Below are 20,193 nucleotides of genomic sequence, written 5' to 3'. Positions count from 1 at the left end.
TCCCCCACTTGGCCACTTGCAGATCACTGCTCACAGGGTCACCCATGTTTAAAATGTTCTTCCCTTCCCATTACTGATCATCCTTGAAGGCGTAGGGCAAATTGTAATTTTGCCTGATTTCCCATGGCTAGATATAATCTCATTTTTGAAACCAAATACCAAGCAGGTACTAGCAAGATATAATAGGATCTTTCTTTTATTATTTATTAAATTCTACCAAAATAAACCTGTAATGCCATAACAAAATCCTAAAGTTTCTTCTCTTGCATGAGGTAGCTGGCACCACATGACAAACTTAAAGAAGACAAAGAAAGTGACAAAGGTATCCCCACTTCAGAGCCAAAATACAACTGGAATTTCTATATTATTGGGAACTAAAATGGGATAAAAACATTTCCACCCTTTCAATGAACATAGCTCTCAAAATAGAATACTTTTTCTCAGTGCTTTATCTAAAACAATAACTAGTAAAATAATTGTTATGATATCCAGTTGTTCTGAATCTCTTTTCTAATGCTAAACCTATGGCCTTAGCCTATTTGTTCTTCTGCTGTACATGACTCTTCATGACCCTGCAGACCATAGCATGTCAATACTGTCCATGGGGTTTTCTTGGCAAATACTGGAGTAGTCTGCCATTTCCTTCTCCAGCGGATTAGCGTTAAAGGACTTGCCCACAATCACACAGCCAGGAAGTATCTGAGGCCGGATTTGAACTCAGGTCTTCCTGACTCCCTGTGCTCTATCCACAGAGCTACCCAGCTGCTGTTATTACACAGTGCACTTTTATTTATTAACCTATCACCTCTCTGCCTTTTACTTTTCCAGCCTCTGTCCACCAGCCCCTAGTGAAAAAGGTGGCCTACTTTTCTGCAGTGGAGGGCACTTTATATTAAAAGAAAAAAAGGAGGCACAGCACCTGGCTTCATCTTCCACGGCTCATTATTTTTTCATTTTGTAATATTCACATTACAAAACCCTTTGCATTTTATATGAAATCTAAAAAGGCACAAGCCTTGGGGTAACTCACTCAGACCGTACCTCCATCACTGTTCCCCTCCTCTGTAATGATGTCGAGTAACCTTTCAAAAGCATTTTCAAAAGCAACAATCTTCTGGATTGCTGCATTACTTCTTGTCAACGCCTGCAGTAATAAGACACCCTAGTGGGGAATGTAGGGAAAAGAATGTTTAGTGGCTGAAAACACTAACAGAAAATGCGAGCCACTCAAAGTCACAGCATCATGAGGCCCAGAGAGGCCACCAGACTTTTTTTTTTAAGTTTATACAGCTGTTTAGAAAGTTATAAAGAGTGATTTCGTGAAAAGTCTCATTGTATTTGAAACCATATCTACATGTTAACAGAAAAAAGTTTACACGTGAAAATTAAGGAGCTGTCCACACGGTTAGTGTATGAGCAAAGTCGGATAAGTGAACGACTGCACGTCACTGTACAAAGTCTCCAGCAAAGTTTCCACAAGAAAGTACACAGTGATCCATGTGTGGGGCTATACATGGACAGACTTTCATCAATAACCTGGACACGAGCGAACACAGACAGCAGGCTCCTACAACACATGGATGCCACGAGGCTCAGGCAGACAATAAACTAGACAACAGGATTTCAAGATGCTCTCGATGGGCTGAGGCCACTGGGCTGCACCCAATGATGTGGAATTTATTCAGGATCCTAAGAGAGGCTTATACTCAGCAACTGTACAGGTGGAAGTAACGCTAGGCCGCATTTCACCTGTAAGAGATGGGAGAGACTTGCACCTCAATGAGCCAAGGGTCTCACGGCAGCCGAGTTCATTAAGGCAGTCTTAAATGGACTGCTCTTCAGGGACGAATAACGTCCAAGACTTAGGAGGCGCCAGGCTCACTAGGCCCAGGCCTGGCTGGCCCACAGCTGGACGGCGTCTTCAGCACTTTAGGGAGGACGTTAGTAAGCCCCAACAGCTCCAGAGGAGGGCAACCAGCACAGCAAAGGGGCTCGCACATAAACTAGGCAAGGGAAGGGGCTGAGATTGCTCAGTTTGGAGAAAAGAAATAGTAAAGGAAACATGAGAACTGCAAGAGCTTTCACATGAAAAAGGCATCATGTAAGTTCTGGAGCAGAGACAGGAGCAATGGCCGAAAGGTTCAAGTAATAAAATTTAAGCCTGATGATGTAACAATTAGTAGTAACGAAAAGCAGCCCAGGCCTCCTCAAGCATCATCAAGACGCAAAGCAAAGGCTGCTGTCAAGTAAGTTGTGGGTGGCCCCCGAAATCCCTCAGGCCAACCCGAGAGTCTGTCTGGTCCCTGCTGGTCACTAACTAGCTGAGTCATTTACTCTTGGGACCCGAGTTTTCTCATCTGTAAAAGAAGCAGGTGGGGACCAGATGGTCTCAAGGTCCTGGAGGTCTTCAGAATTCTCTCTCTACACACAGACACACATAGACACAGATACACACACACACACAAACAAACACACAAGAAAGAAAGAATGTATATGTTCTGGCGATACCAACAAGGAAAACCATTCAAGAACCAGCAAATCTTATATGCAAATCTTCAAAGGTAGAAGAGAAAGTAAGTATTCTTTTCAGCAAATTATCCTCTGTAATTGTTCAAAAACAGAACCATAAAATATTCAGTCTTTTTTTTTTGAGGGGGAAAGGCATGACAGTTGGGGTTAAGTGACTTGCCCAAGTTCACACAGCTACTAAGTGTAAAGTGTCTGAGGCTAGATTTGAACTCAGGTCCTTCCTGACTCCAGGGCCAGTGCTCTATTCACTGTGCCACCTAGCTGCCCCAATACTCAGTCTTTTTTTTTTTTTAAAGCAATCAGGGTTAAGTAACTTGCTCAAGGTTACCTGGCCAATTATTTCTGGGTGTGGTGCTGAGTATCTGAGCCCAGATTTGATCCCAGGTCATTCCGACACTGGGGCTAGTGCTCTTACTCACTGAGCCACCTGGCTGCCCCTAAGCAATTGGGGTTAAGTAACTTGCTCAAGGTTACACGGCCAGGTGTTTCTGGGTGGGTGCTAAGTATCTGAGCCCGGGATTCAATCCCCAGGTCATCGCGACACTGGAGCCAGTGCTCTTACTCACTGTGCTACCTGGCCGCCCCTCAATACTCGGTCTTAATAAATAAGTTTAATCTTGTATATTCCAATGGCCTGGGCCTTGGGCATAACCAAAATCTGTATAAGCCTAAGAGCTATCAGGGCAAAACCCCCACTTACTAACATTAGCTCATATAGTTCAGTGCCTACAGAGCCTGTTCCTGTGCTTGTAGCGAAAGGAATGTACACAGCACCAAGTTGGCACTCTCTCTCAGAGTGGGGCTCAACTATATGGCAACAGATATTTTGGTTAAAATAATGGTATGTATAAAAAGGAACCAAAGAAACAATGTCTTATATTATCCTTTGTGGAACTAAAAAAACAAAACCAGATGATCCCTCTCTTCTATTCATATAATATTACAAATTAAGTACTGAAGCAGCTTCAGGTTTCTCATTTTTTTAAATAAAGTCAAGGAGGAAACATTTAAAGTGAAACTTACATCATTCCTTATAACTTCCCTGGAATCGGCGAGCAAATCCATTAATCTTGAAACACCTAGAAAAAGCAAATCATGTGACATGAATATTTGCAATTCAAAAGAATACACCTGAAAAAGTGAATCAAAGTGTGCAGAGTAAACCCACCCTTCAGCTCCATTTTCAAACATTTTTATAATCTGAAATTATGCAAGTGTCTCACCCATAGGACTGACGAGAATGATCTGCTGCACTTGTGGCCCTTGCTGTTTTAAAAGGGTGGTAAGAAGCTTCACCCCAGGCCAGCGAACATGAAAATCAAACTCCTGCAATATAGAATACAAAATATTTACATATGCTTTTAGGCAAGAAAAAACATTTCAAATTTATCATAGTGTATAAAAAATAGTACTTAAAGTGTCTTTAAAGAAATTTTAGGGGCAGCTAGGTGGCACAGTGAACAGAGCACCAGCCCTGGGGTCAGGAGGACCTGAGTTCAAACACGGCCTCAGACACTTAACATTTACTAGCAGTGTGACCTTGGACAAGTCATATAATCCCAATTGCCCTGCCTTCTCCCCTCCAAAAACAAAGATTAGGAAAAAAATATTTTTTTAACTAATTTGAGAAACAATGGAAATCATAAAAGAGACAGCATTAAATGAAACTGAAGTTAATTTAAAATTCCACAACTTCTTTTCATATGCTAAAATTTATGTAGAAAACACCTCCCAAAGTCTAACCTTCAACATTTCTCCTCTCAGTGTTTTACTTCCTTTTCCAAAGTAGGCTGTAATCTGGTATTTTTACTAACGGAAACTTTCATTTCCAGCCTCCAGAGTGGAATTCTTGGATAGGGAGTAAGGAGAGTAGTCAGAAAGTCTTCCATACCCTCTATTTTCCCCTCTGAGCCCTCCTTTACCTGATACTCCTTCCTGATCTCTGCCAAATCTCACAGGGGAAGAATGAGTGAAAAGCCAATAGTAACAAAACACTGCTCCTTTAGATACCAAAATTCTGAGAAGACAGAAGAGTAAGGTGGAAATACAACATGTAAGAAAACAAAGCCCCAATTCAGAGAGCTCACTGATAATGAGAAGAGTGGGAGTAACTTTCAGGTTGCTGCACTTTGGGGCAACGTTTTCTTTTCAGGTTCCCGGGGAGGTTCCCCAACTTTAGGGCACCCCATTGCTTCCAGCTTTCCATCCAGGTCTCCTAGCCTAACAGGTAGTCTGGCAAACCAGATGACTGCTACACCTGGCTCCTGACTTCAGGAGCTAAGCCCAGGAAAGAGTAGGGAGAACCGGGGCAGCTAGGTGGCACAGTGAATAGAGCACCAGCCCCGGAGTCAGCCAGGAGGACCTGAGTTCAAATCTGGCCTCAGACACTTAACACAAAAAACCTAGCCATGTGACTTTGGGCAAGTCACTTAACCCCAATTGCCCTCCAAAAAGAAAAAGAAAAAAAAAAGAGTAGGGAGAACCCTGCCACCTGGTCAACTTGAAGCTCATGAATCAATTAGACTACCATGACTCAAGCAGAAGAAAAGGGGCAGCTGTGGATGAGAGTGGCACCCATGCAGGAAGAGACAAAAAAGTATTACTAATTGCAAATTGTTATTACAGCAAGGAAGTAATCAATCACCAAATGGAAAACAGGAACAGAAACTCTGGTGCAAAGCCTTCTCACTCAAAGGTATTGTAGGGACCTAAGGGTCTGCAGACAGTGTGACCAAAGACACTAGTGAAGGTGAACTCTGCTATTTGAGCCCACCAGCGACCCTGCATGCAATGTCCCAACCAGCCACTGACTAATGGGACAGCAAAGGACAGAGAAGAGGCAGCAAGTGCTGTGGGAGGTGCCCTAAGTGCCAGGTTTTCTGAAGGGGAGAAACTGGTAATAAGTGTATTTTCAGTAAAAACACAAAAGAAAAATAGGCAGGTGTGAACTGGTCTATCCATCAGGGAAAGCAAGTATGCTAAGACAGCAACTAAGATGTACATACTCTTTCTGAGACCTCCCAAGAAGGCAAACAGAAAGAAAGGTCAAATACAGAACCAAAAGAAAAAGGGTTTTAAGCAGGCTTTTTTTTTTTTTTGGAGTAGCAAAGAATGAGAAACAAAGCAGATACCCATTAATTGAGGAATGGTTAAGCATACTGTGGTACCCAATGGAATGGAATACTACTGTTCTAAAAGAAACTAGGAATACAAAAACAATAGAAAAACAAACAATTCACATGAACTGATGCAAAGCTAAACAGGAAGAACCAAGAAAAAATGCACTGAAGTGAACAGTAGTAATCTTAGAAGGAAAGAGGGGTAGGAGCGCTTTGAAAGTTAACACTGAATTTATTTTACTTAAGAGGAAATTCAAACTAGGTTTCATGTGCAATCCTCACAATCTACTCTACTCTGGATACAAAAATGATAGCTTTATTCTGTATTTGTTTCAGATTTTTAAAATTTAGTGGGCCAATATCCAGAAAGTTATTAATCATGTTTATTTCTAACCCTTAAAAAAAAGCAAATCATTCTTTAAATCTTTAAAGCAAATCATGCTTTAAAAAAAAACCCAAAAAACAAGAATAACAAAATGTATAACAAAGGAAATGGAAAGAGTAAGACTAAACCAAACGTAAGTGCTCCATGTAATTAACTAGGCTGACCAGGAAGATCAGTATTTAAAGGCAATCCCTTCTCTCCTTTGCCAAGATAGAAAACCACAGCTGTGGAACACCTTTATACTCTTGGGCTTGGCTGATATTCTGGTTAGTTCTGCTGAACCGCTTCACTCCCCCCTCCAAACGATAGCTCTTTTTTCATTCTTCATTATTAAGGGATGGCTTTATGGGTCAGGGAGTAGGGACATATTGGAAAATAGAGACAACGTAAAAGATATTAACACTTTTTAAAAGAAAAATCAGGAGTAACAGAGACAAAGGTTTCCTACAGAAGGGATGTGAAGAAGCATTTAAAGAAAAGCTTCATCACAGTGGAAAAGTCCTTTAAGGGCTTTCTCACAAAAGAAAACAAATTCAAATCCCCTGGGGAAGATGAAAAAGTTGCAAAAAATTCTTATTTTGCCTTCTAAAGTCCTTCATTTTTAGCATTCTTTTTCAGATTCCAAATTCTCTCCCTCTACTTCCAGTCCCTCCCCCACCCACTGAGAAGGCAAAGTATCAATTATATATGTGAAGTTACGTGAAACCTATTTCCATATCAGTCATGTTGCAAAAATATATATATAAACCAAGAAAAATAATGAAGTGATAAAATTAAGCTTCAATCTATACTCAGAGTTTATTAATTCCCTCTATAGAGCTAGAGAGTATTTTTCATTAAAAGTCTTGGAATTGTCATGGATCATTGTACTGATCAGGATAGCTAAGTCTGTGAAAGACTTTGCTGACCATTCTCCCAATACTGCTGTTACTGTGGGCAACATTCTGGTTCTGCTCACTTCTCTTTGCATCATGTGTCTTTCCACAATTTTCTGAAACCAACCCCTCCCTTCGTCATTTCTTACAGCACAACAGCATTCCATCACAATCATTTAATATACATGAGGAAAGGTGAAGGACAGTATCAAAGGCTTGACCTCTTCAAGTCAAGAATGAGGAATGAGAAAAGACCATTCGATAGATGTGGCAATTATGAAAACTAATATTGATCCTATATTTCATATTTTTGTTTCACTCTGTAATTGATTCTATTCTGTAACCACATTCTGCATTCTTCTTTATCTCTGAGTGGAAGCTGTTGAGTTCCAAAGGTCAGTCTTCCTCTCTCCAGTTAGATACCAAAGTTTATTTCCCTATTGATTACTTTAAACTCTGAGCTTAGTTCAGAAGTTCAATACTCTGATATAACACTTTAACTCTAGGGAACTGCGATCCTAGCACGACCTGCAAATCACTTTGTGCCAAGGAAGCTTGTTATTCTTCATAACTTCAGCTCCTGAGGAATTCCATGTCATCTGTGTGCTGACCCTGCCCCAACTCTGCCTTATCCTTGCCCAATTAAAGGTGGTCTAATCTCATTCCCAGGCACCAGCGAGTCTGTTATCCCTGGGCCACTATCAATGGCCTTGAGATGCAGTGAGGTCCCATAAATCCATAAAGCAATTTTCTAAGACATAGAAGGGTGGTCCTAATCGTGTGTGTGTGTGTGTGTGTGTGTGTGTGTGAACCCCTACCCTTAACATAACCAGTCATAATTCCTCACCCCCGTGATGTTGCCAAGCCCATCAGAAATGCTATGATTTCCTCTGCTCTGTTCTTTGTTCTACGCTTAGAAGAAGCTAAATCTTCAATTCTGTCTTTGGCTAAACTGAGCCAAGTCATTAGATCTGCATTATTAACAGGTAGTGTCCCTGCTAATTTAACTATTATACAGCTCAGAAAAAACGTGTCTTGGCCTACCTTTTGTTGAATGTCACTTGTGACACAATTAAGAGATCACTGAAAACTCTAGAGAGCAGTTTCCATTTAATGCTGAGGTCAGCAGTGGACTTCAGCATTAAGAAGCCAACAAGGAAGAAGAAAGAGAGCCAATAGGGAAGGACAGATCAAGAGAGGGTTTTCTGAATATGAGGGACATGTGGGCGTGTCTGCAGACAGTAGGGGAGCAGTCTGATGTGAAGAAAGCAGGGATGATAGTGAAGATAATGGGCATAAGAAGAGGCATTAGCCACACCTTCATGCAGGACCGGGCTGAAAGAAGAGATAAGGAGGGAAGATGTCAGCACTGCAAGGTGAGGAAGGAGGCAGAGAAGAGAGCGTCAGTGCTTTGGTGAAGTACAGGACACACCTCTCAGCAGAGAGAATGTGGGGGATGGGACAAAGGTAAAATAGGAGACTGGAGGAGGGATTAAAAGGTAAGGAGGAGCTGCTGGGCACTGTTTGGGGAAGTGTGCTGCTGCCCAGAGGGCCAGCATTCATAGTGGATCCCATCAGCTCAGTTTTGAGACTTTATCCAGTTCTGTTCAGGAAAGTATTTGGCTTGTACACTGATCAAAAAAAAAAGTGATTATTTTCAGAAAATGGTGTAAAACTAAGGAATGAAATATTTGTTTTCATTTGACTGGGGAAAGAAAGGGACTTGAATGCATGTGAGACCAAAGAGTATTGTTATCTGATTTTCTATTTTAATTCTAGAGGGACTAGAATTTATGAATACCTCAAAGGATGAAATTGTGTCAACAAAGTGCACTTTTTAAAAAATCCATAAAGCAAATAGAGATGGTAGGATATAAAATTTTATTTCAAAGTAAAATTATATTTCCTGTATCAATTAACACACCTGGTCCTTTTACAATTAAAAGACTCAAAATTAATGACAGGAAGAAAGAACATCAATGGGCTATAGAACCTTAAGGATGATTTTTTTTTAACTCTGTTATCTGGGACATGACAAATAGGAACAAAAATTAATTCTATGTGAAACCACAAATGTGATCAGTGTATCTTGGGTAAATTTTATTTTTTGTTTTTTAAGAAGTAAAAGGAACAATCCAGAGCAGAGTAGGCATAAGAGAGGAGCCTCTCAAGGGAGAAAAAAAATCTCCTTAATAACTCCACATTGTAGGCCTGTGATAGTATGGAGGGAGAGAAATGAAATGGGAATCCCAGGTAATGACTGGTCAGGGCTCAAGACAGGGTGTGAACAAGTAACTCCAAGTTTCTCCTCTGACTCTGGGGTTTTAAGGAAACAGGACAGAACACTGAGAGGCAGAAGGAGAGGGCATGTGCCAGCAGAGGGCACAACAGCATGACCCCTCAGACACGTGAATGCTGAGGGAGCCGGACACTTCAGAAGAAGACTGGAAGCTGAGCCTAGGTTTATGAAACACTCCCTCCTGTACCTTTATTTCTCTACCTAGAACTATCATGTCTGGGAATAAGTCCTAAAGAAAACTAGAAGGAATAAGAAATAAGAGAGAGGAAGAATGGAGAGGCCTGGGGTGGCCAGGAGAAGGCAGAGATGATCAGGTAGAGCATTCTCTCCAGCTTCAGACACTTACCAGCTGTGAGACCCTAAGACACTTAACCCCTCTTTGCCTCAGTTTCCTCAACTGTAAATTTGGGATGATAACAGCACCTCCCTCCCAGGCCCCAGTGAGATCATACTTGCAAAGCGCTTAGCACAGTGTGTGGTACTGAAATGGCAGTTCTTGCTGTCATTAAACAAACACACGAGGCAGAGGCAACAGAGGAGACCAGGGTCAGAGTGAGATTCGTATAAGTAAAACAAAAGAACAGAGACTGAGCACTAACCTAGAGAGGAGAAAAATTTTCCTTAAAATAGTTGATGAAAGACACAAACTTCAACAACTGTAACTTTAAATGTCAATGGATTAAATTTCCCAATAAAAGACAAAGAAGAGAAGAATGGATAAGAAAACAAAATATTACAATTTGCTGTTATCAAGAAACATGTCTAAGATATTCAGAAATGAAAGGATGGAGCACGATTGCGCTTCATGTGCTCACTAAGACAAGAAGATCATAGATGAAGAAACTGAGGTCCCAGGGACGTTAAATGCCTGACCATGACCCCACAGGGAGCTCCAGAAGCATGACCAGCAATCATCTCAAATAATGCAACACTAAAAACTGACAGACTGAAGAACTACATTGTGTTTAGCGGCATCACAGACAACAAAAAAATGTTAAATGTGACGTATCAAGTGACATTGCTTCTAAATTCACAGAGCCAAAATATATAAGGTACTCTACTCACCTCCAAGAGAGATAAAAGAAGTGTGACATTCTCTTGCTGTTTAATGAAAATCTCTGTAAACTGGCCTCCCAAATCATCACTCTGTTTTGAAGAACTGTCTTCTGTAACATTCAAATATAAAATACTTCAGTATGGTGCTAAGTAATTTTGAAGCTTCCTTTTATTTCAGCAATTAAAGTCATACATCTGATATTATGAAAGATATCATTCTATCAATAAAAGTTTTGTCTTTCAATAGTAGTACTTCCATAAGCATCAATAACTTTTTAAAATTAAACATTCAGATTTAATTTGCATTCAATATTCAATCTTCAGGTCTCCTTAAATCAACATTTACCCCCTAAGAAAACATTTAGGTCCATGCCCTTTGACCCAGAGACTCTACTACTACTAAGTATATACCCGAAAGAGATAAAAATTACAAAGAAAGGTTCCATACTCATCAATTTATAGCAAACCGTCTATAGTAGCAAAGCTAGATGCCCGCTGACTAGGGAATGACTATACAAACATGAATATGAATGGAATATCACTGTGCCATAAGAAACCAATATGAAGACCTCAAAGAAAGAGGGAAGAATTATATGAACCAATGCAGAAAAAAAGTAAACAGATCCAAAGAGTAGATGCAATGACTGTAACAATATAAAAATTTAATTAAAAAAAAAAACCTTGAAGCTGAATGCTATGTAATTATAACCAACAAGTCTTAGCCCAAAGAAGAAAGCAAGACCTCTGCCCTTGTGCACAGAGGTGAAGGACCATGGTGATGGAATAGTGCATACAGCGGCAGACTAGGTTGGTGCTTTTTTTCCTCAATTTTTAAATTCTTTTTAAAAAAAGGCTAAGTGCAGAGGGGGTCAGTTGGAAAGGGGAGATACATTTGGAAATAAAGGTGATAGGAAAAAAACAAAAGAAATCCATAAACATTTAAAGTAAAAAGACATAATTTCTAAGTAAAGACTATTGTTAATGATTGGATATGCCTCCTAATAATAGCTCAGTCATTAAATCTCCAAGTGTTAAAAGCAAATGTGTACCTTCTCACTTCTACCTTTTAGACATTTCCCTGACTTCCTGAGATACCGCTCCAGGCAGCCTCTCTAGGTGCCCCAACCATTGATCTTCCCTCTTCGGAGAGCTTCCCACACTCTAGAGACCCTCTATTTCGTAGCTGCCTAGCTGATCACAGGTTGTCTCTCTCCTTCGATGTCCTCTCCTCAAGGGGCTACGACTGTCATTCTGCATTTCTTTGTATTCCCAGGGCTTACTACCTTACCTGGAGGATTGAATTCCTATTGATTTCAATTCTGGAAATAAAAGTTATTCCTACCAATTGTTCATTAGCTCTTCAAAAGAGTATTAATTTTATAGTACTCTCCATCCACCATTAACATTTAAGAATACTACATTTAACTCTTTGCTTTCTTTAAGCAACTGTTTCTCCAAAGATGCAAAAAATTCTTATAATCATTGAAAACAATGGTTATTTTAATTCAGCTGACCAAAAACCTTAGCCTAAGAATAAGAAATAAACATTATCAAAACCCATTTACTCAATCCCATTTTTCTTTTTTTTTTTTTTTAAAGCAATCGGGGTTAAGTAACTTGCTCAAGGTTACGCGGCCAGGTGTTTCTGGGTGGGTGCTAAGTGTCTGAGCCCAGATTCGATCCCAGGTCATCCCAACACTGGAGCCGGTGCTCTTACTTGCTGTGCTACCTGGCCACCCCTCAATCCCATTTTTCAATCTGCCCTTTTGACTAAGATTATACTGGGGTTTTCCCCCCATATGTGACATTTAATATTAGCATGGTAGGGAAGTGAGTAAACATGCCTAAATTATGGAAAATAATTATATGTCACTGATGACAAAATAGGTTCTTAAAAAAAAAAGAGAGGAAAGTGAAAATAAACACTTTTTAAGAGCATTAGCTGAGTATTGCCTTGTACTGTTCATTTAGCAACTAAATAAGTACAATGCTTATCTTTGTTTTCTGGATCTTAAAAACCCAACCGAAATGAAATGAAATAACATTTATAATTCTTACAAAAATAGTCTCTGTAAAATTCCTTGCCCCTTTACCAAGGTCAAATTTCTTAAAATCTTAAAAACTCCTCAAAAACAAAACAAAACATTTACTTTTCTTCTGAACACTAGAAAGGTTTAAAAAAACACAACACTATTAAACTCTCCATAGTTTAGACTAATACAAGGGGCCTAAGAAATACGTGATCCAAAAGAGTGGGTAATCCAACAATGTTTATTTTTTATTTAATTTTTTTGGGAGGGAGGGGCAATTGGGGTTAAGTGACTTGGCCAGGGTCACACAGATAGTAAAGCCTGACTTGAACTCAGGTCTTCCTGACTCCACCTGGCTACCTCTATTTTTTATTTTGATTTTTTTTTAATTGCTTTTGAATACTGGGGGTTTGATATATCTCTACTGAATGGCTGGGAAACTGCCCGGTTTATTCATCTGCTTATTCATTCTATGACACTTTCAGGGTTTCAGGATTCAGGGTTGTAATCACTTAAATCTTCCACACAGCAGGAAAGAGAATTAACTGTTTAGATCTCAAAATGCTCTACAATGTGCAAAGCAAGAATTAAGAGGCAAGGATGTCACTAAAGTTATTAGTAAGAAGATTAAATGCTGTGAATAATGAATGGGCAGGTGGGGTACAGAAGCTCAGTGGGAAGGCTTAAACGTGGGTGACATGACAGAGACAGAGAAGGGGGAAGCATGCCTTTGCTGTTTGGATTCATGAGACCCAGCTTCAAGCACTGCCTCTAACACCAGCTACCTACACAGCCATGAGCCAGTCCTATCAGTGCCCTCAGACATGCCTTCCACGTAAGCTACCAGTCCTAATCAATGACACTTCCCTATCGAGAAGCTCCCCGCACAAACGAGAAGACAAGAGCCCAGAGTGAACAGTATCACAAACATCTAAGAAAGGAATCTCTGGAAGGAGCAGGGACACGGTCAGCAGTGTCAAATGCTGTGGCTCCATCCAAAAGGCAACATGCTCAGAAAAGGCCAACAATAAAGACCTTAACGACCTTAGAAAGAACAGTTTAAAGTGAAACGGTAAACGTGGAAGGCAGTTTTCAGAATCTGTTTGTGAGAGGGGAGAGATGCTGATGGCTTGAGGGGAGGGACGGTAGAATCAGGTCAAGGTGAACAATCCTCAGGGCCTTCCCTTTGCTATGACCTCTCAATTTATCCCTCATTAGACTGGGAACTTCTGGAGAGCAGGGACTCTCTTTGTATCCCAACTGCTCAGCACAGGGCCTGGCACAGGGTGGTTGCTTAATGCTGAAAAATCTGAGTATGTTTGTACGTAGCAGGTAAGGACCCCATGGCTAAGAAGTTGAAAATTAGAGAAAACTGATCAGAGGGACAAAACTCTTATAGGAGACAGGAAGGGACATGATTAAGAGCGCAAAGAGAATGGCCGAGTTGGCAAAAAGGGCTACTTCCACCTCTGCTACAAATGTGGAGATCATTTCAACTGTAAACTGGGGAAGAGAAGAGCACGAGATGGAACGGTCTCTATTTTTTTCAGTGAAATATAAGGTGAGAGACTGATGAAAAAGGTGGTAGAGGCAGCCTGCAGAGATTTGGAACAGCTTGTTTGGGGACCGAGATGCCTGTATTTTGCATTAGTATCTAATTTATCACGGGATGACAAGAAACTTTTTTTTTTTTAATAAAAGTTGGGCATATTGAGATTGCTGGATGGCTACAGTAAGAATAACCACTTTCAACTTCATTTCAGGAAAAAAGGTGAAGTGGAAAAAGAAATAGAAGGAAGAAAATGCTTGCAATCTGCCCTTGCATGCTTAATGGAATTCCACCCAGAACACTGCCATCAGGGAGGGCCTGCGGGCCCTGGGCAGCAGCAGCTCCATGGAGGGGGTGGGGTATTGGCGAGGCCCCAGCACTACGGACCATGCCTCTCCCCCACCTCATCAGTCACCGAGGACAGTCCAAAGGAAAGCAATCTCCTACACCGGTGACTGGCCATCCAGAGGCTGCTACAAGACCTCCACTGAGGGGAACCCATGATCTCACACAAGAGATTACATTTTTGGACAGCCCAAGTTTGACGTTTTCCTCCTAAAGTCAAGCCTAAATTGGCCTCTTAGGAAAGTCCATCCACCAATACTGGGTTCTGCCCACTGCAGCCCAAACAGAACAAATCCAATTCTCTCCACATATCTGTGCAGGGATACTTGAACACAGCTACCGTGTCCCTCCTGAATCTTCTTCCTAAGGCTAAATACCCTCAGATCCTTAAACTGCCTGTCATTTGGCCCTGACTCAAGGACCTTCAATATATTAGTTACTCACCCTGGACGCTGTCCAGCTTATCAATATCCTTAAAACTGTGGAGGCCAGCTTGTCTCTGCAGGGGTGGGAATTATGAGTGTGGACCCTTGCATACAACATCAGACTTTTTTGATATGTGGGTTGCTTTTACTGAACTGTATTCTTTGTCTTTATTAATTTTTTGTTGTGGAGCACTACTCACTGGTAAGGGAAAAAAAGGATACGACGGGAAGTACAGATGATACAAAAACAACAGAGATCAACAAAAAGTTACTACAAAAAGGCTGCAGTGCCCAAAACTGAACAAAACACTCCGATGAATCAACAAGCATTTAGTACCTCTCGTGTGCCAGGATGGAGAGGCAAAAACATCCCAACAGTTCAAGAGTCCTTTCCTTCAAGGAGCTCCCCTTCTAACTGAGGAGACAAGCAGTGGGTGTACACAGATGGATGGCGTTTGCAAATTCTGAAAAGGGATTCTCTTCAGTCATGTCCAACTCTCCATGACCCTATTCGGAGTTTTCTTGGCAAGGATATGGGAGAGGTTTGCCATTTCCTTCTCCAGCTCATTTTGCAAGTGAGGAAATCAAGGCAAAGGGAGTTAGGTGACTTGCCCAGGGTCACACAGGTAGTTAAGTCTGAGGCTAGATTTGAACTCAGGAAGATGAATCTTCCTGATTCCAAGTCCGGTGCTGTATCCACTGGGTCAGAAAATAAATATAAAGCAGTGAAATAAAGGGTAGTTTGAGAGGAAGGGCACTAAGAGCTGGTGTAACAAAGAAAAGCTTCACTTCATGTTGAAGGTACTGAAGGAAACCAAGGGAATGTAAAAGGTGGAGGAGAGAAGGGCAGACATGTCATACACAGAGCACAGCCATGTAAAGATGGCAGATGGAGTGTTGGGCGAGCAGAGCAGGGAATGGGCCCACATGGCTGGGTAGCAAAGCACATGAAGGAAATTCTGTACAGAAAGCCTGGAAATGCAGAAACGTGCTAAGGCCGTTTGAATGTTAAATAGGGATTGTATTTGATGCTGGAGAAAAGAGGGTGTTGGAGCTCACTGAGCACAAGGGCTAACAGGGTTAGAGCCATCCTTGAGTAAAGCTGCTGGCAGCTATGTGGAGGAGGAATCAAGAATGGGGAACTGGCCAATGAGGAAACTCCCGTACTAGTCCAGGCAGGCAGATGTGTTACACAGACACAGAAAAGATCTGGCAGCTGACAGGATACGTAGAATGAATGGGATGACCCAGGTTACAGATCTGATGGCTGGAGGGCAATGCCCTTCACACTAACAGGAAATGTGGGAGGAAGGGTGTGCATAGGGGAAAAAGATAATGAGTTCTGTTCTGGCCAAGATGAACTTGAGGAGCCTAGAGAACTCAATTTAAAATGTACAATAGGCAATTCACAGCTTGGGCCTGAGACTCAGGAGCATAACTGGGGCTGGATACATCTGGGAATTATCCCAAGATAATAAGTGAATCTATGAAAGAGAATGTACCAAGAGAAAAAAGGTCCAGAAAATACTCCTGGATGACACCCAAAGCTAGCAGGAGAGACACGACTGAAAAAGGAGAAGGTACATTAGAGGAGAGAGATGTCCCCAGTGCCACCTACGTAGCTACTATAAGTGAATGAGTCACAGTCAGGTTATGAAGGTCTTGAGTGACAGACAACTAGAACAGAAGAACAAAAGCTGGGACCTTGCAAGCAAAAGGGCAGGAAGAGAGCAGCAGGAAAGGCCAGCTGGGAGACAGTAAGTGGAGGGAATGGCAGGGTTTTGTTGGCAAAAATCTCTGCTACTGTCTATTGTGGGAAGAGATGCATCTCCATTTTACAGCCTCAAATTAACTGACTGAAGCCTTCATAAGTCATTCCACTTCCCTTTGGGGTTATTTTCTTCAGTATCTTTTTTGCACATCTCTTACCATTTGGCCAATTTTGATTTTTAGGTAGTTATTTTCCTATTTTTTTGTGCTGCTTCTACCAAGTTGCTAATTCTCTTTTCATTATTTTCTTGCATGGGCATGGCTTTCATTTCATTTCCCAATTTTTCCTCTACTGCTGCTCTCATTTGATTTTTAAAATCTGTTCTGTTCTTTTCTTAAAATCTCTCTCTTTAGGGGCAGCTAGGTGGCGAGTGAATAGAGAGCCGAACCTGGAGTCAGGAGGACCTGAGTTCAAATCCGACCTCAGACACTTAACACTTATTAGCCATGTGACCTTGGGCAAATCACTTAACCCCTGCCTTCCCCCCTCCAAAAAGCAAAACAAAAAATCTCTTTCTACAGCTCTTCTAGAACTTCTTGTTGGCTTTTTGTCTAGTATGCATTTTATTTTGAGGCTTTACTTATATATGTTTTCAAGTCATTTTCTTCTGAACTTTTATCTTGAACTTTCCTGCCACCATAGTCCCTTTTTTACTGTCAGGTTCTTTTTTTTTTGGTAGTTGCTCATTTTTCCAACCTATTTCCTGGCTTTGGATTTTGCTAGAGTTGGGCTCTGCTCACCTCTGGGAGGGAGAAGTAGCCTGACTTTCAGGCTGTTTTTACAACTCAATGGGAAAGGTCGTCAAATTGTACCTGATTTTTATGTCCAGTGCTAGTACTGGGATGCCCTGGAATCTCTAACTAGGTGTTAAGTCCCCTTATTATTCCTGGGCACCAGATGGTCCTGAACTAGAAAAATGACTCAGAGACTTTTGGTGGCTTTTCTGCTCAGAAATGAGTCTGGTACATTTTTTAAGCTGTTGTAGAGAGGGTGTGCTGGGAGAGCTCAGTAAAAATGCTGGCTTTTCTCCACTGAGGCTCTGCCCCATCTTCTGACCCTTGGGAGTACAGAGCTCTTAGCATGAAGACCACTGTCTTAGCCTGTCTAAACCTTTTTTTTTTTTTGGATCCCAACTGTCATCTGGTCTGAGCTATTCATTTCAGCATTTGACAGCATACCACTTATGACTTTATTCCAGAACAAAGCCAAACAAAGTTCCCCACTCTACCCTTTCCAATGTGAAATAAATCATTAATCACTGAATTTTCAGTCTAGCCATTCAACCAGCCCACAACTCTCCATCTTTTCTACAAGACAACAACCAGAAAGCATTTATTAAACACTATCTTCCAGGTTCCATGCTACTTTAACTGAGAAACTTTTTCAAACATTTTGCTAAAGTCTAAATAAACTATATTTATGGTATTCCCCTGATGTGCAATTTAGTAAACCTGCCAAGAAAGGGAAAGGGGCTAATCATGTATGACCTAGTCTTGATGAAGATACACATGGACTGTCTCTTAATTATGTATAGTTTTTCCAAAAATCAGTTAAGGTCACTGCATCAAAGTTTTCAGCCTGTATTCTTTTCCTTTTTGAATAACTGGGGCAGTATTTGCCATTCTGAAGCCCTACAGTATTCCTCTCATTCCCCCTCATATTTTGATCAGAGTTTTGAAGTCTTACATTATTTTCCTCTTACTACTGTGGTTACTGTGCAAATTATTCTCCTAGTTCAGTTCACTTCCCTCTGCATCAGTTCATGCAAGTTCTTCCAGGCTTTTCTGAATCCATATCTGTTCATCCTTCCAGCAAAATATTTCATTACATTCATATCCCATAATTTGTTCAGTCATTCCTTAACTAATGGGTAGCCACTGTTTCCAACTGTTTGCTACATCAAAAAGTGCTAGTATAAATATACACCCATCCTCTTTGGGCTCAAAGACAATACAGTCACATATTGAGTGAAACATATAGTTTAGTTACACTCAGGTATAATTCCAAACAGCTTTGTAGAATGGTTGGATCAAACCATAGCTCCACCAACAGTACATTAATGTGCCTTTTCTTCCAACAGCCCCTCTAAAAACTATCATTTTCCTTTTTTGTCATTTTTGCCCAGATAATGGGTGTGATAGAATCTCAGAATAATTTTCATTTATAATATTCATAACTGGGAGTATTTTGAAGATGGCTACTGATAGCTTGAATTTCTTCATTTGAAAGCTACCTAGTTATATCATTCAACCCCTTATTTCTTGAGGAATGGCTCCTGGTCTTCTATGTTTTCATCATCTCCCTATGTGTCTTGGATAACTCCCCTTGATTCTTCCTGCCTCTAGCTCCTCTATTCTGGTTTCACTTGCACTCACTTTATGGTCAGCAATTTCAGTAAACATCCTAGAATGGGGAGTCATTCTAGGATGCCCTTTCTCTGTTGTCTAGTCATCCAATGAATTCCAAACTCCAGGTACCACTCACCATCAGTTTCTCTGATCTTGCCATTGATTTATATTAGATAACTTCTGTAATGTTCATTTCAAACCTTGAAGTGATACATAAATAAATGATCATAACCTTATCTAGACCTTTACTGCTACTCTGCAAGTGTTTTATTCTGTTACTAATTTCTTATATCATTGCTCCAATGACCTCAGAAAGAAGAGAAAATGAGAGAAAAAATGAAGGGTGGAAAAAGGAAAGGGTCAGGGAAAGCTGTGTGATATTATGCAAATCACTCTACCTCTCTAGGTCTCACCATATAACAAAAAGGATAGACTGATTTGTAATTTCCCTTTTAGCTCTAAAAGTATATCTAAATATCAGAGACAGAAATCAAACTAGAGACAAATATGAAAGAAAAAGCAGATTCCTGACCAGTGGGTTCTTTTATCCTTCTAAGGATTGTTAAAAATGTATCACAGATCAATCTCTCCCTAGCAACAGCTTCCCACAGGGCATCTATTTGCCGTGTGAATAGGTTGCCCAAGAATAAACTCTCATTCCTCCTCCCTAACAAAGACACCGGAAAATACATTTTTTCATTTTGTTTATATTCCTATTCAGAGAGCCTCGATTAGAGCAGGTGTTTAATAAATATTTGTTGACTGATTAAATGAGGGACTGAGTATAATTTTCTTTTATTCTTAGCCAGTTACCTTCTACCTATTTTCACATGGGTTGACATGAATCACAATTACTAAAAACTTAGTTCTCACACTGCACTTTTCCTCATCAGGGGGCCCAAATGGACCCAAACTCACTACAGCAGTGTAATGGGAATGCAAATTTGGAAGATCTTCCCTGCCCCTAGGCTAAAGTGCACCAGAAGCCTGGGGAGGGAGGCTTGTTTTTCAGTAGATACTTTTTGATTGGCCAGTGGGTCAATAAGGTTGTTACATTCTCTGAGCCAGGAGAAGGCTATATAAGCCCTGATGTGTAGCTTTGTTTTGGGACTCACTTTGAGAAGTGTTCTGTGATTTGATCTGAATTCTGGGAAGCCGTTGTTGAGAGTCCCCCGGCTTTGAAAAACCCAGATGTGGAAACCCAGATGTTGACTGGGTATGGATATAATGGTTGGACAGTTTGGAAATCTGTCTACTTGATCAGTTTCTGTCTTGATAATTCTGCCTGTATGCTTTGAAGTTAGGGGTGCTGACCCTTTTCCCCTGAACAAGGTAAACGATATATGTCTGACTGATTAAAGTAAGCTTGTTAACCCATTTTGAGTTGCTTTCCTTTAACAAAGCAGATCCAAGAACCTGTGGTGGCGGCAAACCCTGAGGACACTTGGGGTGCTTGCTGCTA

At 40.8% G+C, this 20,193-nt stretch overlaps 1 protein-coding gene across 2 annotated transcripts in view; it reads right to left on the bottom strand.

Annotated features, from left to right (window-relative positions):
* Positions 1-20,193, bottom strand: part of USO1 (USO1 vesicle transport factor) — an 85,260-nt gene that overhangs the window by 36,067 nt on the left and 29,000 nt on the right. For both annotated transcript variants that reach the window (XM_069091993.1, XM_069092002.1), the window contains exons 5-8: positions 10,273-10,373; positions 3,753-3,855; positions 3,553-3,608; positions 1,042-1,162 (exon numbers count right to left, since the gene is read on the bottom strand). In XM_069091993.1, coding sequence (XP_068948094.1) covers positions 1,042-1,162; positions 3,553-3,608; positions 3,753-3,855; positions 10,273-10,373 — 381 coding nt within the window. The remainder of the gene's footprint in view (positions 1-1,041; positions 1,163-3,552; positions 3,609-3,752; positions 3,856-10,272; positions 10,374-20,193) is intronic.

This window comes from Petaurus breviceps, unplaced genomic scaffold (genome assembly GCF_028583685.1).
Source record: "Petaurus breviceps papuanus isolate PSGF00001 unplaced genomic scaffold, PetGlider_PUasm1.0 126, whole genome shotgun sequence".
Taxonomy (NCBI): domain Eukaryota; kingdom Metazoa; phylum Chordata; class Mammalia; order Diprotodontia; family Petauridae; genus Petaurus; species Petaurus breviceps.
Note: the sequence above shows the minus strand (reverse complement) of the source record. Positions and strands in the feature narration are given on the sequence as shown.